The sequence below is a fragment of the Rhipicephalus microplus genome, chromosome 3, assembly GCF_043290135.1.
Source record: "Rhipicephalus microplus isolate Deutch F79 chromosome 3, USDA_Rmic, whole genome shotgun sequence".
In the NCBI taxonomy this organism is placed as follows: Eukaryota; Metazoa; Arthropoda; class Arachnida; order Ixodida; family Ixodidae; genus Rhipicephalus; species Rhipicephalus microplus.
The window spans coordinates 154,889,476-154,916,857 of record NC_134702.1 but is presented as its reverse complement, the minus strand read 5'-3'; the positions used below and the strand labels follow the sequence as shown (position 1 = coordinate 154,916,857).

The following is a 27,382-nucleotide window of genomic DNA, read 5'->3' as shown; positions in this document are numbered from 1 at the left end:
TTCAGATACTCGAACTTGGGTAAGATAACTGAAACATGTATTTTTATACACAAACAAAAGAAAGGCAATGAGTAATATGTTCTAGGCAGTAAACTTTCACTGGACGTATAGTGATACTTATATACAAGAATTGAACGGTTTTGTTATCATTAAGGGGGTTACGAAGACACATTAAGGATTGCAAGGAAGTGTTTTTTTTTATTTTCAGAGGAAAGTTAACAGCCGATTTTATATCCTGGGGCAATCTATTCCAGATTTTGGTACCGACGAACTGCAGACGTCGTTCTCCATAGACGTTGTTCGTGGGAGGAAGGTTAAAATTACAGGCAGCAGTATTCCTCGTAGGGCGTGATGAGGAGCAAAGAATGGACGAATGAACAGGACGGTTATGCCTTATGATATTATTAATGGCAATGGCTGTTCTCTGTTGACGCAAAATGTACATTGGTAAAATTTGTAGTTTACTAAACAGGGGTGCACTGGTATGATCGTGTCTTGAGTGCGTTATTATTCTTAGTGAGCGTTTCTGTAGTTTTCGTAAAGGCTTTAGGTATGTAGTGTAAGTCTAACCCCATGAATCAATGCAGTAGGAAAGATGGCAGTGGATGAGAGAAAAGTACAAGATCTGTAATATTGCAAGGTTGAAATAATTTCTCGCTTACAACAATGCACGACAGCCCGAAGATAACCTCGAGCACACTGATTTTACATTGGGTTGCCAGTGGAAATGGTTGTCCATAACTACACCTATGTATTTAAATGAATTGATGCACTCGAGTGCATAATTATTTATCTTCATTTGAATGCTGTCTAGATTTATTTTTATTGACATATGTCGGAAATGGATTATCATGTACTTTGTTTTTTTCGCGTTGACGGTAAGTTTACTTGCCTTGAACCAATGTGAGATATTTGCTAGTTCAGCATTTGTTTTTGTTTCAATTTCTTGGATATTTTCCCCCGTAACAATTACAGCTGCATCATCCGCGTACATTAGTAGCTCTGCAAAATTAATAACCAGTGGTGGGTCATTTACATAAAATATAAAAAACGAAGGGCACAGGACAGATCCCTGCGGGACCCTTGTGCTTATCGGTTTTTGCGAAGAAGTGATGCCACCTAGAGAAACAATTTGACTACGATGAGTGAAGTAGCTGGAAAAGAATTCAAAGCTTTCGTTTCTAAAGCCACAGTTATTTAATTATTTTAAGTATGCTGTGGTCGATAGTGTCGAATGCCTTCTGTAGGTCAAGAAATGCAATAGAAACTATTTTATGGCTATTTAAAGCTGTGTTGACATTTTGTGTCAATGTTTGAACTGCAGTGGTAGGAGAATATCCCGGACGGAAACCATGCTGTTGCAGACATAAAATTTGATTTTTTTCAGAAATTTGTTGATTCGAGAAGAAAGTAGCTTTTCAAAGATGTTATTTATTATACTGAGAACTGATATCAGGCGGTAACACGAAGGGTCAGAGCGATCACAGTCTTTAAATACGGGCAATACTTTGGCGACCTTTAGAGGATCAGGGTAGGACGAGGTTGCTAGGGAATGATTGAAAATGTGGCACAAGATGGGGCCTAATATGTCTATGTTATCCTTGATCAGATGGACTGCTATTCCATCCAGCCCTGGGGTTTTGTTATTACACATTTTTTTTTCGCGGTAGATAACAGCTCTCCTAATTCTATGTCATGAGTAAAGGAGGTATTGGATATGGAGCTGGCTAAGCACATGTAATTAGAGTCAGGATGACTAGATTACCAAGGACGGGCTAATACTAGTGCAGTATGAATTGAAGCTTTCAGCAGTTTGTTCGTCTATTGTTAAAGGGAGAATACGATGCGCACTAGAATTTACAACAACTCCTAGTATAATTTTCCTTATTGTTTTTGTATCCCCACTCGCGCGTTGAATCAAGCTGGAGTAGTAGTTCTTCTTGCGTACGCGGATTATTGCCACAGATTCATTCCATAACTTTTTACACTGCCCTAAGTAATAATGATTATGTTTATGCTGTTTCCATTTATTGTACCAGAACTGTTTTTTCTTCAAGATGGTAAGAATGTCTTGGGTCCTTCAAGGGCAGATCGGGACGTTATAAGAGCGAGAAGATAAGTTACTACCAGCGTTACTGATTGCAGTCTGTATAGTTTCGATTAGATTGGCAACCTCAGTACTTACATCATCATGGTACAGACTGCTTGGTACGAGAAATCGAAGTTCGTTCCTTAATAGGAACGAACTTCTATCTCTCGTACCAAGCAGTATGTACCATCATTAGATCACGGACAAGATTTTTCGCTTCCAACCAATGACGGGGACGTCGACATTTCTGCCGGACGAGCTCTTTAACCTTGTTGTGTTAAAAAAAAATGGCAGCATATCCACGGAGTGCATGATCGATCCAAGTACCACAGTCTTGTATCTTTTCATCATATATTCCCCATAGAGAACAACCGCCATAAAGCGAAAATTCCAAAGACTAAACGAGAGGTGGCACAAGCACACTTTCTTACGGCTTACGCTTCGGGTCTACTTCCCACCTTTAACCACCCCGAGTTCATGGTATATACTAGTTCACTGTATTCATGGCACTGCGGCCCAACGCTCGCTGAACCTTTCTAAAACCAAGGAGGTTACGCCCAGCGAGTATAACGTAGCAACCTTTTCCTGTCAGATAGTGCTCAATGTACATGCCAATGGCTGCTAATGAAAAATGAAAGACAGGAGAATTCGGCTTTTACTTTCTTACGGCTTGCGCTTCGTATCTACTTCCCACCTTTACCCACCTCAAGTTCATGGTATATACTAGTTCATTGTATTCATGGCACTGCGGCTCAACGCTCGCTAAACCTTTCTAAAACTAAGGAGGTTACACCCAGCTAGTATAACGTAGTAACCCTTTCTTGTCAGATAGTACTCAATGTGCATGCCAATGACTGCTAATGGGGATCGCAACGTGCGCGTTAACTAAAAGCTGAACGCTCCTGTCTCTCATTCTCCCTTAGCAGCCATTGGCATGTACATTGAGCACTATCTTTTATTGTTCAACAACGCACAGAAGAAATCTCTCACCAGCACAACCTTGGAGGTCAAAATGTTATACTTGTTACACACTACAACGGCTACGAGGGACGAACAGGTGCCGCTGTAAAAAGCTTCGCCCCTAAAATTACGCCACGCGGTGACCTTTCCGCGTGCTCCACAAATCGATTTTCATGGTTCGTGGAATGTGCCAAATTTTAACGCGATAGCGTCACAGAACTCGTTTTCCAGAAATGATGGCATCGCTGTGGGCGTCGTTGGTTGTGACCGAAAAATATTCTTGTGCGGCACCAAAAGATTGAGAAAGATATAGTATATTAAATAAAAAGACATTCTGGATAGGAGTGAAGATCGAACGCGGGTCATTCGCGTGGCAAGAAGGTGTTCTACCACAAAGCCGCGCCTCTGCTTGTGAACACAGTGAAAATGACTTCCTCTGCTTGGAAACGCAGTGAAATTGACTTCCATGCTTTACAAACACGCGCTTCCTGTATACATTCCTTACAGTACAACATGAAATAGTGCAGCAATAATGCGTCGTACAAGCATACATTGCCACCGTGCGTAAGAATATGAGCTCAGCATAATGACTTCATGGTTTGAAGCCGGTCGCTCATTACAAGAAGCACACAAGTTACTGCTCCTGTTCTCTTAAGGCAACGTAGTGGGTCATAGAAAGTTTGAAAAGATTTCTTGCAATAAGTGTTTTGAAGTACGCACTATAGAACAGTATATCGCAATCGCGTTTCACTCAAAGGCAGAGCTTAAGGATCCCCTAATTTATTTTATCCATATTATTGCGGTAGCAATTACACGAGGACTCTCGAGTTGTTCTCTTTTCGTCACCATATATTTCCGTGTGAACAACAAACTGACGACATAAGTTAACCCGCCCATTGTGAATTCTGTCAAATAAAAGCTGGCAAGAGCTGGCGACAAACGCTGCTAAAGAAACGATTGGGCCACCTCGACCACACGCAGAGAATCACCCCGCGTGCGAGACCTACCGTTGATTTCTCCTCAAGAGATGGAACGCCCCACCTAATTTTGTAAGCAGCGTGAATGGACGCCAAAGGACGTGAAAGAGGAAAGGCCTCCGTCACCCGAAGAGCGCGCTATCGCGACAAATATCAGGAGAAGGCTTATGAATGGTAATTATGAAGATATAATTATAAATAAATTATAAAGACGCTTACTCGGTGTTTAGAAAGCACAGCACTAAAATCGATACGGTGCCAGGAGTGGCCGTGTACCCGAAAAGCAGGGTTTTGTTGAGTAACGCGAGAGTGAATGAGATCTCGAGCTTAACTAAAAAATAAAACGACAAACACTCTTTGTACAGCTGCCAGCCTTACTTCGTATAACATTAGAGAACTGTAGTATTCGTAAACTTTTGTTAATATCGCACCAGTCCACCCCGAGTAAAACTGCATTTATTTTACGAATTTCCGTTGCAACCATGTACTAAGCATTAACATCCACCACCCACTGAAGGTAGGGTAACAACACTTTTTCAACAGACGTGTGGATGCACTGCTGTTATTCTAACACCACTACAGACGTGCGGCTGTACAAAAGTTGCGCATGTGAATCCGCATGCTGGTCATGAATTATTTTTAAAATTCTTAGAAGCATCCTTCCCGCTAATCACGTAGGTGGCGAGTGCCTGGAATAACGATACATGGGATTGTTTCGCACTCTACAGACTTTCCTAAATTACTTCATTATTGTGCGAGCCTTCCGACGCAAATAATCAGTAAACTTACTTTTAATAGATCTCTAAAATAGTTCGAAAGTACTGTAACAATACAGTACGTACACTGCGAGAAATGCACGGGTACGCGTATCCAGTAGCATCCACCGAACGACGCCGCCACCTTCGCCGCACACACCAGCTACTTCGGAGAAGGGAGCGGAAAAGCGTCTGCAGAGACGAACTGCTCCTCGTCGTCATCACTGTCGCTGGGCGTCGTGTTCCTGGTGAAGCACCACTCGTCGCTCATCGCTGACAGCGCCGTGAGCATCGAGAGCTCACTCTCCGACATCGGCTCTGGTTCCTCTTGTATCGTTCCCAACGAAGTCTTGCGGCTGGCTTTGCCCATCAGTGCGAACCGGCTCCTGAGCCTCCTGATGTGGTGTCCAGTAGGGGAGAATCTCGGGTAGTACTCGTTGATCAGATCAGAGCGGGGGCACCTCCGCGGAAGCACCGAGTCCGTCGTGCCGAGCAGAGTCGGCGATCCATACGAAGCCAGTGACTCCCGGGAGATCGTGGAGACGAGCCTCGGCGTCGACGTGTTGGCGCGAGGCAGTCCACACGCTTCGGTCGCGGTGGCCTGCTCGGTGAATATCAACGAAGAACTGTCGTCCACTCTTGATCTTTTACCGCCGCAAATCAATTCGACGCTTTCCTCTCTGCCTCTTTTGTCGTGTCTGGATCTCCGAGACTTGCTGACTATGGGGAGGCAGCAGCTTCGTGGTCTCCGAGAACGGTGACCCCGTTTCATCAGTTCCCTATGAGCCGAGGAAGCATGGCGCCAGGACGAGAACCAGGTACTCCTTTCCTTGGCAAAGAGCTCTTCGCGAGATGTCTCCAGCCGTTTCGAAGTGCTGAGACGCGCGTTCCCGCCCTCGCCCATCGTGATGCCGTCCTCCCTTGCAACGTGAAAGAACTGCGACACGATGAGAACCAGAGGCAGAGCTGCCACAGCAAGGGTAATTGCCACAGCCAGAGCCAAGGCAGTGCCTAGGTGATTTCGCAGAAATTCGTCGCAGAAGTTGTTCAGCGCTTTCGTCAAGGCGTCGAAAAGAGGTCTGCAATTACCGGCCGTTGGTTGGTGCCCCGCAATTAACCTGCTCAGACCTAACGCCGAGGTTATTTTTGGCCCTCCGTCAGGCTGCGCGGCAGTTGAAGTTCTCGAAATACGTAGTGCTGCAATGGAAGCTCCTTCACCCGCACACTTAGTCAAAATGAGCTCTGGCGTGAGTGGTGAAAACAGCGCACCACGATCGTCATCGGGCCATGCCATTCGAGCCAATGCATTGGGACGCGAAAATGCCGACTGCCTGTAAGGCGCGCACAGGTAGCACTCCCCCAGGATGCCAGTCGAAGAAACGACCATCAACACAGGGGTGGCGAGAGTGAGAAAGTGCATGATCAGCACACCATTTGCCAACATTATCACGGTGATGCGTCTACTTGCCCTTACACGCTCTCCACGCCGAGCGACGCAACTGCGAATACCGGAGGCAATGCCGATTCCGAGCAAGGTCACAGTGATGCAGAGCAAAACTATGACGACCGGAGTCGCGACCACATCGACGATCGTTGCCTTGGACCAGAGCTTCGCGCGCTGCTCAAACCCTGCTATGCTCCCCTCCAACCGATCGATGCTCGCCAACGTGCGGTTGAGCTGCAAGTGCAAGTCGTCGCGAACAAGCTCGACAGCTTTGGGAATCACTGCTCCCGGCAAAAGCATTCTGGCGGGAACGTTCTTGCAGCGGCGCAGCTTGGTCGCTACCGAATCGACGGCGGAGGCGGCAGTGAGGCAGTTGACGGTGGATATTCTAGCCACCGTCTCGTTCGGTAGGACTTCATAGAGGAAGTTTTTCACGCGCTCCGAGACGTCGACGTCGGCACCAGCGAGTTCCGTCAGCAAGTCTACGACAGTTTGGTTCGTGTAGTGACGCAGCTCATTCGTCACTCTTTGGAACGCCGCCGGCAGCAGTCGCAGCCCATCCACTAGGACTGCCTGCGAAGTCATCATAGCGGTCAGGTCGGCCAACGTGAATAGGGTGATCACACCGAGCAGCACGCAGCAGATGAGGCAACAGCGCGGGGCGGTCGGTCTCCACGGTAACGGTACGCGGCCCCCCGTGGCGCAGGCGACGAAAGCGAGGGGAACCGCGGCTCCCAGCAAGGCAACCACAGCCAGGAGCAGGCCGATGAGGAAGGCGCGAAGTCTCGGGTGTTGCTGATACATGAGGTCGAGGAAACCGCCGAGACCGTAGACGCGCGACGCGAGCTCGGCGAAGAAGATGTCAGCTGCCACGTCGTCGTCGCTTCCCACGGGCTTGCCGAGATAGCGAGCGGCGAGAGCCGCAGTCGAACTCCAAGCCGAGAGAACGCTCCTCCAAGGACTTGACTGCTCCGTAACTGGCGCTGTTGAAGGAGTGGCTGCGTGAGTTGTATCAGCTCCGTCTGAAGGCTGCCAATAACCGAAGGGCGTGGAGTACATCGTGATGTCGGACGTCCAGCTCGGCGATCAACCTGCTTCACGATCTTGCACTTCTTCTTCGCTCGTGAGTGGCACGAGAGAACGAAGGCACGAGGTTGATCATGATGATGGGGATGAAACTGACGACCTGTTTGCATTGGACACGTTCAAAAATACATATGGAGAGATATTTGTTATATTTCCACACTTATATGGTAAACAGAAAAGCGCGCATCTTAATAGTAACATTACACACGGAAACAGGTGACTCTTGTAAACGGAGAAAAACATTCACGTGGCTATGTAAATTCAATGTACCGGAGAACAGATTAGTCAAAACGAAGTACATATTGATGTATTTTGTGACTCGCACTGCTCAATAGGTTAATTGTTGTCCCATTAAAATGATACTCCTTTCATGCAAACCATGCCACCCGAACTCAGTTGATACCCTACGAAAAATAGTACCTCATCAACCTAAATAAGAACGCTGGCATTGTTGGTAACACGCATGTTAATAAATATATGAAACGCTGAAACAAGGCAACGAGGGATGGAAGGAACACAATTCATGGTTGTTGTTGTTGTTTACCTGTGCATGGTACACAACGCACTTAGAGCATTCCTTCTTCGCCCTCGTTTTACTCCAGTGCTAAGATTTTTATTTTATTTTTTGCTATGATCGCATTCATTTAGTTGCTAATAATAGAAAAAAATCACCGGCCAAGCACTACACGCATATTTGGTTAACCATGCGAATCTGCAAAGTACGGCTCTGGCGTTTATTATTAGGACTATCCAGGGAAGCCTTTCGAATTACTGGTAATGTCTGCCCAGAAATTTCAATTGGTATTTGGCATCCGAGGTAGGCAGGTAGGGTGTAAAATTCTACCTGATCACCTGGAGGAGGCGCCTTCCGCCCTACACCTTGACTCAGACGCACCTTTCACGCATAATTTTTTTATGGGGGAAGCTCCTCAGGGTGTGGGTCATTCCCTTCTCTGTAGTGGTAGGCCACTACAGTTTATGCCGTGTCTAGCTTATTATTGCGCAATAGATGGCGTTGTGTGCGTATGTCCTTGGATTCAGTTCGGACTGGCACGGTGGATCGACGTGTTTTTTGAGCGCTCCCTATCGATTTCGCAGATAAGTGGTTTTGCATGTTTTGAGCTTGCCTTTATAATTATAAGGCAGCAGTTGAAACCTTTGTAGCACTTATTACATTGTACGGCTTTTCCGGGGGGCAGTCACCAGGCATTTACTAGTTTGTGCGTGTGTGTGTTTCTTTGTGTTTGTTTTCTTTTGCCACCCCTGTGGTGAAGGTGCACGTACATTGAACACGCAAATTTTTGTAGTAGAGTTTACACTTTCTCTTTTTTGTAGGGCAGGGATCGTGTTTTGTATTTATCGAGTGAGACAAGTCATAAGGAGAATTGGTGTCATAAAGACATGGTTAAAAAGGCTGTAAAGTGTTCAGGATGCGGAGTGAGTTTGAAAACGGACCCAAGTGCAGACGCAAATGGAGAGGAGGCTGACGCGAAGTGTAGGCAATGTGACGTCGAGGAAAAAACGGAGAAAACGATGGTTGCCTAGAGTGAACTGCTTTTGAGAATCACCGAGCTGGAGACTGCGTTAGCGACAGGGCAAGAAAAAACGAGGACAATGGGAGAAAGGCTGAAGTCCGTTGAGGAAGCACTAGCCAAGGTGGACAAAGGAGCGGCCCACCGAGAGAACACTAGGGCACCGGCAACCAAAACGGCGGATGAGAAAGAGCTGGCAAGTTTAGAAAAAACAGGTTCAGCCGGTTCAATTGTCGCAAGGCCCAGCTTCAGCGAAGTAGTGGTGGGGCTGGGAGGGGACAAAACAGCCCGCGTCACAGGTGCAAGTAAGTCCCAGGTGCAGGACGCTCCAACGGAAAATTCACAGCATGTGATAATCGCTGGAGACTCGAATTTAAATCGATGCGCAGAAGCAATCAAAGAGAGGGTAAGAGGTGACAAGAGGGTTGCAGTAGGGACGTTCCCAGGACGCAAGCTGGAAGCAGTCATGAGGCAAGCGAGCGCAAAACTCAAAACTACAGCTGATAGACGAAACCTCGTGATAACTTCAGACGGTTTAAACGATGTCATAAATAAAGATACGGCAGGACTAGCAACCACACTGGCGAAAGGGGTCGATGGCATGCGCGCCACTTCTCCTCAGGTACAGGTAGTGATATGCACAATACCGGAGGTACCGGTGCGTGACGGCAACCTGCAAAGAGCGGTTGTCAACGCAAACCGAGAGATATGGCGGATGAGTCGAGAGAAAGGCTTTGAGGTGGTGGAAATAAACAGAGAGGTGCATAGGTGGAGTGGCTTTCAACGAGACTGAAATCACTTCGATGAGCGGCTAGGTCATGAGGTGGGTTGGCGACTTGCAGGACGCGCAGTAGCTTTTTTGGGGGGGCACGCGGGCCCTTCGGGGTGCAGGATAGCTAGTAGCGAGGAAAACAAACAGGGAGACTCTTTGACATGTGGTATGGAGAGATACGATTCCAAAGTGGCACCAGTATCTAAGATAGATAGAGTTCGGGGCAGAAATAGACGTAGCCACGAGCGCCGGGTCAATTCAGCCATAGGTTATATTAACATGCAGGGTGGCAGGAACAGGCTGAAGTGGGAAGAGATAGAAGAACAGCTAAGCGTGCCCGATAGTATACGGTTTTGTAGAAACACATCTTAGGGACATAAAACAGCCTCCTAACAATCCAGTATACTCGTGGGAATATTGTAATAGAACAGAAGGCAGCAGAAAGGGGGGTGGTATTGGGGCATTCATTCATAAAAGTACAGACTGGCAAAGGGTCAAGCAGGAGTGCAAGAAACATTTATGGCTACAAGGGAAAGTGGCAGGGCAAATGACGCTCCTTGGTTTGGTGTACTTGTGGATGGGAGCAAAGGCCAGATAGGAAAACCAGGCAACGGTAGAGTGTATATCAAAGGACATTGAGGAGTTAGGAGGCGAGAGCGAGATAATTATACTAGGAGATATGAATGCGCACATAGAAGATATAGATGGGTATACCGACTCAACAGGCAAAGTGATCATGGATATGTGTGAAAGACATGATTTGATTATTTGAAACAGTACCGCAAAGTGTGAAGGGCAAATAACATGGGAGGTAGGAAGGCTGCAGTCGACGATAGATTACGCACTGATGTCACATAGGATGTACAATAAGCTCAGGGGAATGCACATAGATGAAGGTGGCTCCAGAAGTCGGGGTAGTAATCACAAACGTATCAAGCTAAGTTTTGGAAGAGCGGTGAAAGTGGGAAGGAGACAAGATGAGCAACTACAGGAAAATTTTTATTCAGAAAGGCAAATAGAAATAGCTACTAAACAAATTGAGAAAGTAATCACTGATGATAATAAAACAGTGTGGACATACACGAATATTATTAGACTGTTTGAGCTAGAGCTTGCTAAGGCACGTGACAAGTCACCCCGGAAAAGAAGACACAAACCAAAGAGTTGATGGGTTGAGGAAGTTGAGATAGCCATAGCAAAACGTCAGGAATCCTCTAGGGAACAGACATGCTAAGCAGCGGGGTGAACCGACAGATGATGTTGAAAGAAAATGGGAAATCTTTCTAAGCTGTAGAAGGGATGCATCCCTTCTGATCAATGAAAAGATTAGAAGAAAGGGACCTCAGTGGCTGGCAGAAGTACATAAAAAAGATACCAAGGCAGCTGCGAAATTTTGGAACCTTCTAAGCTCCCTAAAAAATGAGACGAGCCTAGAGCAGAGGTTTATAACTACAGCTCAAGGTGCTAGGCTAGAAGGGGACGAAGCTATTGAACATATATGAACAAGGGTGACAGAAAAATTTCAACAAAGAAGTGCTTCATGCACCACATTAGACAAGGATGAATCAAGTGGCGCAATAGCTCCATTTTCACGTGAGTTGGAAAGGGCTGAGAAAAGGGTTCCTAGTAGTACATCAACAGGCCCAGATGGCATTCCAATTATGCTGATAAAGACATTATGTCCGAAGTCTAACCAGGCTTTGAGAGAGGCAGTGAGCAAGATTATCATCGATGGTGAAGTCCCCGATGAATGGAAACTTAGCAGGATGAGCATGATCTATAAAGAAAAGGGGGAGAAAGCTGACATAAACAACTACCGTCTTATAACAGTGACATTAGTGGTCTACAGGCTGGCGATGCAGATTATAAAGGAAAGACTGCAGGCATGAATAGAGGTTGAGAGGGTGCTGGGGGAACTGCAGAATGGGTTTCAGAAACACGGGAGGTTGGAAGACAATCTGTTCTCATTGACGCAGAGCAACGAAATAGCAGAAAAGGAACACGGGCCCATGTGGCTAGAATTTTTGGATATCAAGGTAGCATACGATAGCATGGTTCAAGAGGAGTCGTGGGGAATACTGGACACACTAGGTGTGGAAGATGGAGTCACTAATCTTTTAAAGGATATCTAGAAAGGTAACAAGGTGGTTATAAAGTGGGAAAAACAGGTATCCAAGCCTACAAAAGTAAAACAGTGGCTTAGGCAGGGGTGTCCTCTGTCACCCTTGTTATTAATGATGTACCTACAAGGATTAGAAGCCAAATTAGAGGGAAGTGAACTGGGCTTCAACCTCTCTTTCGTCAAACAAGGAAAACTTATTGAACAGGCACTACCAGCATTTATGTACACAGATGATATAGTGCTAATGGCCGACAACAAGGAAGATTTGCAGAGATTGATGGACATCTGCGGTAATAAGAGAGATAGGTTAGATTTCAGATTCAGTAAGGAAAAATCAGCAGTCATGATTTTTAATGATAATGAAGGTAGCGAGCTTAGAATACAGGAGGTCACGCTAGAGATAGATAAGTACAAATATCTGGGCGTATGGATAAACAATGAGGCCGAGTACCTAAGGGAACACGAAATATACGTGAAGACTAAAGGTAACAGGAATGCAGCAGTGATGAAAAACAGGGCACTGTGGAATTACAATAGGCATCAGGTTGCGAAAGCAATATGAAAAGGGGTCATGGTTCTTGGTCTGACTTTCGGCTATCCGGTCTTGTGCATGAGATCAGAAGTTCAAGCAAGATTAGAAATTAAGCAATGTGGAATAGGTAGGCTTGCCTTAGGAGCTCACGGGAATACACCAAATCAGGGAGTACAAGGTGATATGGGATGGACATCCATTGAGGGCAGGGAAGCTAGCAGCAAGATAAAATTTGAGAAGTGATTGAGAGTAATGGGGGAGGAGCATTGGGCTAGGAAGGTATTCAGCTACTTGTACATGAAAAATGTCGATACAAATGGAGGGAGGGAACCAGAAAATTGACTGGTAAATTCTTAAAAAACAGCAGGGGGCCAAACCAAAAAGAATTATCGGTTAAGAAGAAGGTGAAGGAAGCCGAGACCGATATGTGGAGAATGGGCATGATTAAGAAGTACGCACTACAGATCTATCGGACTTTTAAGCAGGAAATTGCCAAGGAAAGTATCTATGATAATTCTCGGGGTAGTTCTCTACTGTTTGAGGCCAGGACGGGAGTATTGCGAACCAAGACATATCGGAGCAAATACGAAGGGGTATACACGGTATGCAGTGCATGTGGAGAGGGAGAAGAAACTGCCCAACACTTGATAATGTTCTGTAAAAGGCTTCACCCTATAGTTCAGAATGATGGCGCAGAGTTTTTCAAAGCACTAGGGTTTAGGGACAGGGAGAGCAAAATAGACTTTAAGCGGGTAGATTTAACTAGAAGGAGGTTATTCGATTGGTGGCTATACTCAAGGCACGAGTGAAAATAAACCCTTCACTGTAAAGTAAGAGTCCTCAACCTCACTATTTAAAGGAAAAAAAAAATAAATCTAGTTTTTGGTTCACTATTATGGCTTGGTGGAGTTAGCCACCGCCTGATCTAAATAGTACAGCCGTATCAATCCATTCATCCTTGGAAATATTCCTAGATGGCGCTAGTGGTTTTCGCACAATTCACGATTTTATGTGGTTGACGAACAGACAGACAAACGAACGATTTCTTACAGCTGACGTACGGATGGATGCTTCGCCCCAATCATCATTCACTACGTATATGTTGTGAATTTTTTATAGCGTGTGGTTGTGGATACGCAAGCCTTTTGCCGACACTGGCGCCAAATGACTGCCGATTTTGTATTCACAGACCTGTTCACTTCACACCTTTACCCCGCGGTGCCGAGGCCTAGTAAAACGCCTCTGCGAGAAGGACGCCATTGCTTGGTTTTAATTTTTGAATATGATGCGAAGTTCCGTTTTCTTGCGGTCTTGACCAGCGGGGAAGGAGAGGTGGGGCGCAGCGATGGAACTTGCAGCACCCCCCCCCCCCCACACTCCCTTCTTGCGCAGCACTTTAGGCGCCAGGGCTGTCGTATGCTGTCATCACCTGTCTTAACGCAGGCAAAACCACACACAAAAATAGAAAAGATAAAGCAAGCTAGAAGTAGAAAGAAGAAACAAAAAATATAAATTAAGTAAAATAAAGAAAGCGAACATTCAGCAGATCACATTTACCTTGGGAATCGATGGTATGCGAAAGATGCAGTTGTACGTGAACGTGTTTAAATTTTTTTTATTGAGTGGGACGTTATCAAATGGTCCTCAATATATGTACAAATTCACGCACACACATACATTGAACAGCTGCATGTGCTATATATTAACAGTTCATTGCAGTTGCGTAACGTTGCCAACAGCAAGATGGATATTAGCAACACCACAAGCAGCTAGCTGATATAAAGCACTGCCGTTTGCGCTAAGGCTTACGACGATAATAGCCCTCAACACTGCTACACAAATCGACCTCAGTGCCATCTACACAAATCAACCTCAGTGGATGGTGCATAACTACAACTGACATTAACCCAACATGACTGTATCATAGGTGTACATATGCAATGCTTATAAATTTTGAGTCAGTACTGCAAGCAGAATTGACATTTGACGAACATTAGGGTCCATTTGCAAAGAATTTCAGAGACCTGGTGTGGCTCTGTAGTAGAATATTTTATTGCCACGCAGTATGCTAGGGTTCGACTCCTGCTGGGATACTGACATTTATAATTCTTTGCTTTCGTCCGGTCAGCATTGCCTATGTCAGCTTTCTCTTAACCCTCAAGCATTAAAATTATCTTAGTGCGTTCTCACCATTCCTGGGTAGTTATATAATGTTTATTACCTGCGGCACTTTCCTGCATACCAGTGACACATACCCGGCGCCGGGTATGTTAGATAGAGGGGATAAAGCGGAGCGGAATGCTTTCTCTCTTATCGAGATCTCTGAGCTAACGCTTTCTTTCCCATTCCCTTACATTATCTCGCTGAATGTAATGAAAGGCTCCACCTCATAGTCGTGCAATGCTACTACACCTGGTGCAAAGCTCTGGTTGTGCATTTTTCTGCCAATGGTTGTTTTGTGGACAAGTGGTCGAGCTGACAGTAAAGCCCTCTACTGGTAAATCAGAAATGCGCACCATATTTTTTCTCAGCAATTCTATTTGGCACGAGGACATACTGTGGCGCCATCATGTGGAGCATCCCTGCAACGTGCGAAGTTCGATTGCTCTGTCAGTCCTCTCCGGAATGGCCCGCTTTTGAGTACCGTAATTACTCGAATCTAACGCGCACCTTTTTTCCGGTTAACCAAGTTTATAAATCGCATGCGCATTAGAATCGAGTACGAAAAAACAAAGAAAACAAATTACGGTAAATCTATTGCCATCGGCATGGCCGAAATGGCCGCCCCCTATGTGCGTCGGCATGGCGCGTCGGCCATTTCTGCCTATGTGTTTCCCATGTGCGGCACTTCGCACATTTGCTGAGCGAGTTCGTCATCTAGTTGTGTATTAGCATCGACGGCGTGGAAGGGCCGACACCAAAAACTTGAGTGCACCACGATGCCGCTTTTAAAAGAAAAGTCATCGTGTGTGCAGAAACGGACGGAAATCGGGCCGCATCGCGGTCGTTCGGAGGTCCCGAAACGTGCGTGCAGGACCGGCGGAAACAAAAGCAGAAGTTTGTCGACAGCAAAGCTTCAGGCAAAGGCTTCAGTGGACCACAGCAGGGTCGGTTTCCGCAAATTAAAGAGCTGCTCGGCGAGTATGAGCTTGAGCAGCGAGCGGCACAGCGGCCCGTGATGACAGAACTGCTCGAAGTTCGGGCTATGCAATTAGTCTTAGAAAAAGGTCTAATGCGGAGCCAGTTTAAAGCGAGCAGGTGCTGGCTAACTAACTTTATAAAGACTAAAAGCTTTTCCCTCTGAAGGGGAACACGCATATGCAAAAAGTTTTGCAGAGGAGTACGATGAAAAGCTTCACAGTTTTCAGAGGTTCGTCCTAAACTTGCGGCGCAACAATGGCTACCTGCTTGGGCAAATCGGGAATGCCGATCAGACGCCTCTTTACTTCGACATGCCTGGCACCACAACCGTCGAGAAGAAGGGGGCGAAGCAAGTTCGAGTGCTGACATCGGTCCACGGTAAAACTACAGTGACGGCAATGCTCTGTTACACGTCAGATGGGCACAAGCTTCGCCCGTACCTCATATTTAAATGGAAGACGCTCCCGAAAGGAGTGGTTTTTTCGAGTGGTGTGATCGTGCGGGCCAGCGAGAAAAATGGGTGCGCGTTGCAATCGATGTCTTACATCTTTTTTTTTTTTTCGTCGTGGAAATCGGGTGCGCGTTACAATAGAGGGCGCGGTAGAATTGAGTAAATACGGTAGCTAGCGTCTAAGAGGCTGTGGTGCGCAGCTGGTTTCGTTAGTGCACCCAAGAGTAGATGACGGATGGTCTTTGTGGCAATCTCTGTAGACGGGACCCAACATTTTGAATATCTGCTATTGCAACTGGGCAAAAGGACAGAAATGATTATGCGAGCAAGGACATCAACTTGTGTTTGACTGCACTTTCATTTATGTTCTTGTTTAAAGTCTTATTCTACATTTCGGATTCCACAAAACTGGTGCATCTTTGTTGCTGCCAATATCGTATACCCTGAAGCTGTACAGGTTTCCCTGTCACAAGCGATGAAAAATGTATCGCTGGCTTCAATTCCGGAACAAGCAACATTCAATGGCACAAGCCTGCATGAAAAAAAAAAACATGAAACAACTTGTAAAAGCAATGGAAACATTTTATTCATTGTCAGCTTGAACAAGTACCATTTTTAGCACGACATTAACAGTGATTGGCTAAGTTCCAGCTATCACCGCTTAAACCAACTGAATATCAGTGGCACTTGCCCCATGTAAGGAATCTGCACCATGGCTACATTAAACACTTTGCATATCTTCTGAGTAACGGTACTGGGAAGAATAACTTCTATACAGAATGTAGCAGCATAACTTAACGCAAACCAAAAGCCTCAAAGTACTCAGCCGTAGTAATATACGAGGATGCTCTCCTTAGAAATGCGTCAGCAGGTCATACGAAGTAATGCAACAACACTGTGAGTGTGCAAATAAATGCTAAGAGTACGAGCGAAATGCCCAAGCCCTCTTGGTTGGGTTCGCTTTGAAAAGTTGAAACCATATGGAAGCCCTTTAAACACGCTGCTTGCTCTTACATTCACCGATCACTGCTTCTACAGGTGTTGAAAAGTATGCAAACACAGACTGCAAACTATCTTTTTCATGCGGGCAAGGATACACATCTGCTAAGTTTTCTTTAAAGAAGACTCCAAACCTTTTCACTGCTTTCCAGTCCCTAGGCACTGCTGATAAAGTTTGGCGCCATGCTGCACATGTGAAGGTTTGCAGCCACTGCTGCACCGACTGACTTGACGTAACCACATAAAAAACTCTCGCTAGGAATGGTGGCTAGGGCAACTCAGCCCAGAGCCTGGTGCGGTTGTTGCCATCGCAGATGTTGCATTCCCCAGGACCATGCCGCCCTGAGGAGCAGGCTGGCGCAGATGCACTCCAGCACAATAAAACAGACTAGGAAGGGGCTGTAGTCCCAAGTGTAGCCAAAGAATACCACGGCACACAAGTAGACGAGGTACTGCTTTTTAGCCAACGACCGTAGGCGGACGCGGGCGGGCAGCTCGTGCTGCCGGTACGTGTACGGTACGCCGACACCCCTCTTGATGACCTCAGTGTAGACAGCTGGTGGCTGCAGCAGTAGACGCGCCACATGGCCAACAAAGTGGGGGCTGCTGTACAGGAATTGCAGCTGGGGTCCATACTGCATCAGAACAAAAAAATAAAAGTCAGCCTGCTCCACTTAGCTGACACTGATGAAACTGTAAACCTGGTGGCGTGCAGTGGAGCTTGAATGAAGTAGAATGAAGTAGGTTGAATGAAGTGGGGATAAAGCAAGAATGGTATGGCATAAACTTGGTGACAGAAGTGGGAGGAGTGGGGGAAGCAGTAATGGGTGCAGCGGTGAGTTGTACGAGTAGTGGGAGCTGTGACATATCTCGACAGTGGGATTTACCCATTTTCTGAGGGTGAATCCCTCTAAGATCTAAGAATGTCCTCACAAATGAAAGCCTCGACCAGAAGCTTCACTGTTAAAGAGATACACAAACATACAATGCCATGTCGGAATCCCACTGATACAACCAGTTCAAGTTAGTGAAAAATGGCAGAAGTAATGGGCATGAGCGTGGTCACCTGTATCTGACGGCCCTAAATATGATTGTCAAGGAATATACTATGCAAAGTAGTTCAACATCCTAACAGGAGAGACCCAGTTCCAAGCAATGATGTGGGTGGTGTCCAGCAGGCTTCAATCAGAATCAGAAGTGTTACAATAGAGCTCTTAAAAAAATTTCGAAGGCCATATCACATCAAGGCACCAACAGAAACAGAGCCTATGCCGTGATACACGCCAAAGTTCTCCAAAGTGCATCCCCTGCGAACGTGCCCACCGAGACAATGTGGCTTCCACGCAAGATCATGGAAGATCTACAATTCAGCTGCGAGACGTACATACAGGAATGTTCTTGCACTTTCTTAATAAGCATTCTTAATTAGCTCGTCATAATGTAGTGCTGTTAGTTAGTCAGTCTCTCTTGGAAGCATATGCTTCTTCGGACACTGAAGGAAAGTACGTTCGTAATTCGGTCAGGACACCCTACATAGTGCATGGTGATGTTGCGAGGCCTAGCTCCTCCCCAAATTCATCTGCTTCCTTTTTGGATCTTTGCTAACTTTTCGTAGGATTTCCAGCTTCACGTTAGAAGAGCTTTCACTTGTGGGGCATGACTTACTTCGAAGTGACAAGCAGGTCTGAACAAAACAGGACTCCGAAGGGCAGCAGCATGAGCCAGTGCCCGCAGAGAAGGAAACAAACACAAGCCAATCTGTTTGTATCTGCGAGGCAGAGTGAGTTTGTATAAAACAATGTGGCATAAAAAATGGTTTCACAATGACCATACTCTAGAATTTTGTTGACTAATGAGTCTTCGCCAGGATTACAGAAAAATTCGTATCACCCCAAAATTCATTGAGCCGCGATTATGATACAGACTATAATCCAGCTGGTCGAAGTTTGGCAGAGCAATCCTATCACTACCACTGACCTGAGACACGCCACTCAATGCACACAGAAAACAAATGATGAGCCTTGACAGCACTAATCTAATGGAACAGATACTCAGCTCCTTCCCACCTCAACTGACCTCTCGCTAGCACACTGGACATTGAATGGTAGGAGAGCGATGAGGAGGGCTGTACTCTTCATCTGAGGGAACAGCTATGCCAGCCCAGTTGTTTGTACCAATGATTTGCTGATGTGCGATCGAGAGCCTACATATACGGAGTGGCCAGTGAACGGTTGCGCAGCCTGAGCAGTCAGCTTTTACTCGCAGACTCTGCCTGCAATAGCTTTGCGAGACGAGAGAGGGGGGGAGGAAACAGTTGGCACGAGATGCAAGCATGAGGCACAATACACAAGGCACGAGCATGCGTAGTGGGGGTGTGGACACACCCCATCGCCGCCGACGCGTGACATTGCGCGACTAAGAAATGCTCTACATTTAAAATTGAGTATAGTAGACTGCCTACTTTTTCGCTGACTGGAAAGCACCACTGAAAAAAAAAAAGAAAGAAAGCACCGCGTTTTTCAATAACTTAAAAGGCTGCACTTCTGTCAGCGTGCAGCAGTGCTTGCATAAGAAGGCTGACTGTCATTTACTTTTGTCATTCTGTAGTGAAACTTCTGTTGTCAGCACAGAGATGACGGTGATAGCACTTTTCACAGATGGTAATCTAGTGGTGGCCTCTCCAACTCACCTGCAGCTGTTTGCAGCCAGTTCTGTAGCCAAGCCAGGCTAAGACTGTCAAAAGTCAAATTAAACTGGCGGTAACCTGCTGGGTTCGGTGAGCCAAGTTGTGACGCATCATGTCAGAAGGCACCACAGTTGCGGCGTAACGGCGAGATTTGCAATGCATGGGATCCTATGGGAACTATTTTGGGACCAATTAAGGGGGCAGATTCATTTTAGACACTTTTTCTTTATTTATTCATTGATCTTGATGAAACTGCACAGGCCTATGCAGTTTTTTCTGCTCATTTCAAATGTGCAATTACTTTTCCTGTAACTCATCTCATTCCTAAGATAATGCAAGTTTAACCCCCATTGTTTAAGGCCATTGTTTAAGTAGTGGGAATGCATGGAGCATTCCCACTACTGTCTGATCGTACCGGCTTAAAGCCGGTACGCACCGATGATCTCACCAGAGAAGGATTGGCCACCCTGGTGCAGTACCTGGCCACCCCCTCCCGTAGGCATTCGTCAATTAACTCACGGCCCTCAGTCCCCACCAGCTGCGGAGCAACTGACCACGGCGGTGGTCAGATCTGCAAAGCAGCAGAGGGTGCTAGGAATCTCTGGATACGGACAGGCCACCATTGGAACTTGAACCTAGCAACGTTTAACGTTAGAACGTTATCTAGTGAGGGAAGTCTAGCTGTATTATTCGAGGAGCTAGAAGGCATTAAATGGGATATAATAGGGCTGAGTGAGGTTAGGAGGACAGATGAGGCCTATACTGTGCTACAGAATGGGCACGTCATTTGCTATCGGGGCTTGGCAGACAGAAGAGAACTGGGAGTAGGGTTCCTAATTCACAGAAACATAGCTGGCAACATAGAGGATTACTATAGCATTAATGAAAGGGGGGTAGGCATTGTGGTTAAACTGAATAAAAGATACAAAATGAAGGTAGTACAGGCTTACGCGCCTACATCCAGCCATGATGACGCTTCAGTTGAAAGCTTCTATGAAGACGTGGAATCGGCAATGAGTAAGGTGAAAACACAGTATACTATAGTAATGGGCGACTTTAATGCAAAGGTAGGGAAGAAGCAGGCTGGAGACCAGGCAGTAGGAGATTATGGCATCGGCACTAGAAACGCCAGGGGAGAGCTACTAGTAGAATTCGCAGAACGCAATAATCTGCGTATTTTGAATACCTTCTACCGAAAACGAGAAAACCGCAAGTGGACATGGAGGAGCCCTAATGGCGTAAATAAGAACGAAATAGACTTTATAATGACTGCACACCCAGGAGTCGTGCAGGATGTGGAAGTGGTTGGCAAGGTAAGATGCAGTGACCATAGAATGGTACGGGCTCGAGTCCGCCTAGACTTGAAGAAGGAACGACAGAAACTGATACGCAAGAAGCAAATCAATGAGCTAGCACTGAGAGGGAAAGTACAGGAATTCAGAGTGTCACTGCAGAACAGGTACTCTGCTCTTAGCGAGGAAACCAACCTTAGCGTAGATACAATGAATGATAATCTGGCGAGTATCATCACGGAGTGTGCAGTGGAAGTTGGAGGCTGGGTAGCTAGACAGGACACCGGCAAGCTTTCCCAGGAAACGAAGAACCTAATTAAGAAGCGTCAAATCATGAAAGTGTCAAGTACAACAGACAAAATAGAACTGGCAGAGCTTTCGAAGCTGATTAATAGTCGTAAAGTATGCGATGTAAGAAGGTATAACATGGAGAGAATTGAGCACGCTCTGAAAAACGGAGGAAGCGTCAAAGCAGTGAAGAGGAAACTTGGGATAGGCAAAAGGCGGATGTATGCACTAAGGGACAAAGAAGGCAAATTAACTACCAATATGGATAGGATAGTTAAAATAGCGGAGGAGTTTTACAGAGATCTGTACAGTAGCCGAGACAACCACGACCTTAATACTATAAGAACTAGCAGTAACCCAGACGACACCCCACCGGTAAAGTCAGAAAAGCTTTGGAGAGCATGCACAGAGGCAAAGCTGCTGGTGAGGATCAAGTAACATCAGATCTGCTGAAAGATGGAGGACAGATTGTGTTAGAAAAACTAGCCACTCTATTTACGAGGTGTCTCCTGACGGGAAAAGTACCAGAGTCTTGGAAGAACGCTAACATCATCTTAATACATAAGAAAGGAGATGACAAGGACTTGAAGAATTACAGGCCGATCAGCTTGCTCTCTGTAGTATACAAGCTATTTACAAAGGTAATTGCTAGCAGAGTAAAGAAAACATTAGAATTCAATCAACCAAAGGAACAAGCAGGATTTAGAACAGGCTACTCAACAATTGACCACATTCATACTATCAATCAGGTAATAGAGAAATGCTCAGAGTATAACCAACCACTATACATAGCCTTCATAGATTACGAGAAGGCGTTTGATTCAGTAGAAATATCAGCCGTCATGCAGACACTGCGGAATCAGGGTGTAGATGAAATATATATAAACATTCTGGAAGAAATCTACAGGGGATCAACTGCTACCATAGTGCTTCATAAAAAAAGCAACAGAATACCAATAAAGAAGGGTGTAAGGCAGGGGGACACAATCTCCCCAATGCTATTCACTGCGTGCTTACAGGACGTTTTCAGAAGCCTAGAATGGGAACAGTTAGGGATAAGAGTTAATGGAGAGTACCTCAGTAACCTGCGCTTCGCCGATGACATTGCATTGCTGAGTAACTCAGGGGACGAATTGCAACTCATGATTACGGAGTTAGACAAGGAGAGCAGAAAGGTGGGTCTTAAAATTATTCTGCAGAAAACGAAAGTAATGTACAACAACCTCGGAAAGGAGCAGCGCTTTGCGATAGGTAATAGTGCACTTGAAGTTGTAAAAGACTGTCTATTTAGGGCAGGTAATAACCGTAGAGCCTAACCACGAGATTGAAGTAACTAGAAGAATAAGAATGGGGTGGAGCACATTCGGCAGGCACTCTCAAATTATGACACGTAGATTGCCACTGTCCCTCAAGAGGAAGGTATATAACAGCTGTATCTTGCCGGTACTTAGCTACGGAGCAGAAACCTGGAGACTCACAAAGAGGGTTCAACTTAAATTGAGGACGACGCAGCGAGCAATGGAAAGAAAAATGGTAGGTGTAACCTTAAGAGACAAGAAGAGAGCAGAGTGGATTAGGGGACAAACGGGAGTTAAGGATATCATAGCTGCAATAAAGAAGAGGAAATGGACATGGGCCGGGCATGTAGCACGTAGACAGGATAACCGCTGGTCATTAAGGGTCACCAACTGGATTCCCAGAGAAGGGAAGCGGGGTAGGGGGAGACAGAAGGTTAGGTGGGCAGATGAGATTAAGAAGTTTGCGGGTATAAATTGGCAACAGCAAGCACAGGACCGGGCTAACTGGCGGAACATGGGAGAGGCCTTTGTCCTGCAGTGGACGTAGACAGGCTGATGATGATGATGATGATGTTTAAAGCCTCATTAGAAAAAAAGTGCCTAATTAAAAGCAACATTTATGATATGGCAACATAGAATAATGATTGAAGATTGAAATAATGGAAATAGTTTATTTTACTTGGCTTTTCAGTTATTTTAGGGCAGATTGAATTTTACACTCTGAAAAAGCAGTTGGTATGCTATTACAAATTTGATAAGTAATTGAAAAGGCTTGTTTTCTAAATTCCATTTCCATACTGGCATTCTACACACGTACAGGCTTCTATTGCAAAAGGAATTATTGCTCTAGCTGCCATAACCTCACGGGTACTTAGCACTGCGGTGGCACTTCTTTAGTGCTTGCTTTTCGCTCGAAGCACGCTGGCAGTTTGTGTCAGCCACTAGCCACCTGTTCTTCTAGGTCATTCATCTGAAGCTTGAGGGGTTGGGGTTGAGATTTCGTCGAGGATGCCTCTTGACGTTCTGAAGTTGTTGCCATTAAATTTCATTACTGCTTTCGCAACTGCAGCTTCAACCGCAAACAGTGAAGCATGGCGCTGCTTAGATGCCAAAGCCTAGATCATAGAATGAAGGCTTTTATTGCTATTCTGGGTTTTACCTCCTTGGCACCTTTCTAGAAGTACTTTAACAGACAGGCGCTCATATACTGGCAGAAGAGCCTTGCACACATGTTGAGGCAAATTGTAATGGTGCCTCGGAGCTGGCTTCCCTTTGGCAAAAGCTATGTACTGCCGGCACCAAGAGTCTGGACCTGTGGGACACAGGCTGTGATTCAACTCACTATCATTATAAGTGATGTGATAGTAAGTCGCCATCACAGCTCTCTGCATGCCGTCAACATCTCTTTTGTGAGATTTAAGCGCCCAGCCGTATTAAGAACTCAACCTTGTGATGATGTCACCAATGAGCATTCCCCTTCCTCCAAGGGTTTCATAAGCACATCCTTTTTGTCTTCCTACTAAATTGCGTAGCACAGTGCCCATACGCTTTTGGACGTGATTCAAATAGTCCTCTTTTAGTCCTTTTGTGAAGCTGTAGACTTCCGCTTCTTGCAAGGCTAGAAAGGTGCGGCTGTCACTATCTGACAAGATTGTTGTGTACTTCAGGCCATTCTTTTTAGGGACCTCTCAAAGAGGGGCACAGCTGCCTGAACTTCCATTTCGCCAGCTTTTTTTGTACTATTTTTTTTGGCACACCTGGCTGTCCTGCCAAGCCTGATATGCCGGGTCGCTGTCCTTCGGTAGACACTCACACCCGGCAAGACTGCAATACTGTCGAGACTGCAATACTGTCGGCATAGTGACTATGCAGCTCCTTGTACAGCTCGTGAACTGCACTCGCGAACTGTACTTGCTCACTCGCCAATCACTTTTTCGGCCATGCGTTTAGCAGCAGGTGTAAATTTCTGCTTCACATATCCCTGCCACGTTTCCTTGTGAAGTCGGCGATGAGATATATTCATGGTCGAAAATATATCATTCATAGCCGCTTGACGGTTCCCAGTAGCCTGCGTGGCTCGAGTGGCGAGCATATTGACAATGAACGAATTCACTTTCCGAGCGCTATCCACTCGCGAAAGCTCTACACATGCGCAATGTCGCCACAGTTCAGGCAACATGCACACATTTTCACGGCAAGGCCGTATTGTCTGTCCTGTCTGTAAATACTGACGCTTCCGTTGCAAATTTAACATCTCATGGCATCGAGCAGTTGACCGATGCAGCCACGACCGGCAATCAAAAAACTTGCCTCCTCTTCGCTTGGCTCCGGGGGAGCTGCGCCGGCCGATGCGTCATTCTTCAAAAACTCAAATTTTCTCTTCGACACGGCCGTCTATGCAGTGCCTGCAGCCTTGAATTGGCTTTTGCGCACCGTACCTGCAGCTCCGATTCCGTTAGCAAGGTTGTGTCACGGCGGAGGCGGCCGCTGCTTTGCGAAGCGTCGGTGGCCAGTGGAGCCACTGGTCCTAACTCCCCGTCGACTGTCTTGGGTGCCTCGGGGATTCCTTCGCTGTCGGCGGACGAGATAGGGGTCGTGGAGTCTCGATGTGCGCAATGTTCATCTGCACGTTCCAATGATGGATATGCCGGCGATGCGTCAGGTTTGGGAACGTCACAGGCTGGCAAGTCGTCAGGCTTGCATCGGCGGGTGACCCATCCCATTCTTTGTTGATGCTACTTGCCAAGAGACGTGCCTTGAAGTTGTTCGCCTGAGCCTTTTTTTTCTTTTTTTTTTTACCGAACTTATGACAGGTATAAAACTTTTGCGATGATCCAGGCATTGTAACAACTTCGATCGGAGCACGCTAGTCAAAGCACAGGTGGTGTGGCAGCAGAAAAAGTTGTTCGCGCGTTGACGCACCGAGCAGACTATGAGAGTCCAATCAACCAATGAAGTGGCCACCTTGTGGTCACGTGCACTTAATAACTAATAGCGTCACATATTTAGATTTTTTTTCGGTCGCTCTTTTCAGCAACCAATGAGCGAAGCAAGGCTGTTTGAGTGGAAATGTGAAGATGAAGAAATGCGCTTTCGAACGAGACCTAGATCGCGGCTATGGCGTTGGGCAAACGGTAGCTCTGCGTCGCGAAAGAAGTATTTTTCGTCAGATTCTGTGCAAGCTCGCGAGTCCTCTTTGTAATGATATAATAAGTAAATTATCACTTTCTGGAGTCTGAAAATTGGCACGCACATGTAAAAATGCTTGCAGAATTTAAAAATGCCATTGAAAAAAAAAGTTTTTTTTCGCGATTTTTAGGTCCCAAAGATCCGTCTTCCCCCTTTAAAACAAGCTAGCAGCCGAAAATACGCATCAGTGGGGAATGTAATAGCAGTGTTCTACTCAAATAAAGCACTTACCAATATGCTATTTCCTTTTGAAACTATTCTACATAGGCGTGCACATAAGAGACATTTAGGCTGCATTCACACTGGGCCTCGAAGAAACTGAGAGCAATAAAACTCACTGAAAATTCACTCGCTTCGCCACCTAAGCGTCCTGAAGACAATGCTGCGAGGTCGGAACGAAAAAAATCGGTCCAAGACCCACTTTTCCGCCACGCGAAAGCGTATACGCTTTCCGCTAGCTCAAATCCTGCGATCTAACTAGCCGGCCGCAGATTCAACACGGTGACAAAGGCGTTTCATCAGTTCAAATCGCATCAGCTCCCATCAGCTCAAATTCCAAACTACCCATACAGCATGACAAAGCTTGACAGACTAAAAGAGGACACATTCATTGAGAGCCTGGTTTAAATTATGATCACCGAGAACACTGGAAGTAGATGGTGCAGCGGCTGAGTGTTGGCATGCCCCAACGTGCTTCGTCTGCTTGTGTACAGCCAGCTGAATACGTCGCGGCCACTGCCAGTGCATTCGCTCGTGTCGTTCCTGCTCGCGCATCTCCCGAAACAATGTTTGAAAAGGTGCAAGCTGTTTCTTTTAAGTACTTTGCGTGATTAACTAGAATTCGGTTCGAAATTTAGTGCGTAATTTAGCAGGCAAACTCGAATTACTTCTCGAGGTAGCGACGGCAGCGGCGGTGGTAGCATCAGAACAAATTTGAACATTTTCAACGCGTGCGGTCATGATTTTCTGTCCATTCTGCCTTTTTCGATTTGGCTTCACTTCTCAAGTGTGAATGTGGCCTTAAAGGTGTGTCCCGAGTCTTCGCCACAGCTTTGCTCAGCTGGAAATGCCCAATCATCGACAAGGGTTACGTAACCCACGCAGGTTTTCGACTATAATGGTGACTGAGGGTCACCAACAATGCATATTGCAACAATGTCTTGTTTAGTAGATGTGTTCCTACTCAGAAAATAATTTTCTTTAATAAGAGTCTTAATTGAACACAAATTGGCATTCTAAAAAAGCTTTTCCTCCTCCTTTCAAGTATGTCATTTATTTTCATATAGCATGTTCGGTTTTATTTCTGCAGATCAGATACTGGGAAATTATGGCCATTGTTATGCTACAATTCTGACCAATAAAACTTCGAGATAAAGCATGCAGATATAGCTCACTATGATCCTTTGGAACTATAGAGTGCAGAAAACTATACAAGATTCATGTGTAAACAGGTAAAATACAATAATAAAATAGAAAAATCTATCATGGCTCCAGTTACCAAGGGCTTTCAATGTTATGTAGTATATTGAAAAACATAACTAAGCAGCATTGGAAATAAAAATAGATACTTGCACTCTGCAGGCCTTCATCATGCTATGTGCAAAATTTCGTAGAGTTCTGACAATTTTACATATACTAACTAGTGTGCATAAGCAGCACAGATCACACAAAACTGCAAAAAGAGAAACATGCATTTGAAAGTTTGAAACATTACTTTTTTACCATAGAGTTGTCAGAAATGCATAATCTTTGGCCATAATGTTCAACAG

The 27,382-nt window shown here is 45.8% G+C and overlaps 1 protein-coding gene across 2 annotated transcripts in view; it reads right to left on the bottom strand.

Moving 5' to 3' along the window:
• Positions 1-16,422: 16,422 nt before the first annotated feature.
• LOC119170357 (sphingomyelin phosphodiesterase 4) overlaps positions 16,423-27,382 on the bottom strand; it is a 104,512-nt gene continuing 93,552 nt past the window's right edge. For both annotated transcript variants that reach the window (XM_037421505.2, XM_037421497.2), the window contains exon 16: positions 16,423-17,495. In XM_037421505.2, the coding sequence (XP_037277402.2) occupies positions 17,139-17,495 (357 nt within the window). In that variant the 3' untranslated portion in view covers positions 16,423-17,138. The remainder of the gene's footprint in view (positions 17,496-27,382) is intronic.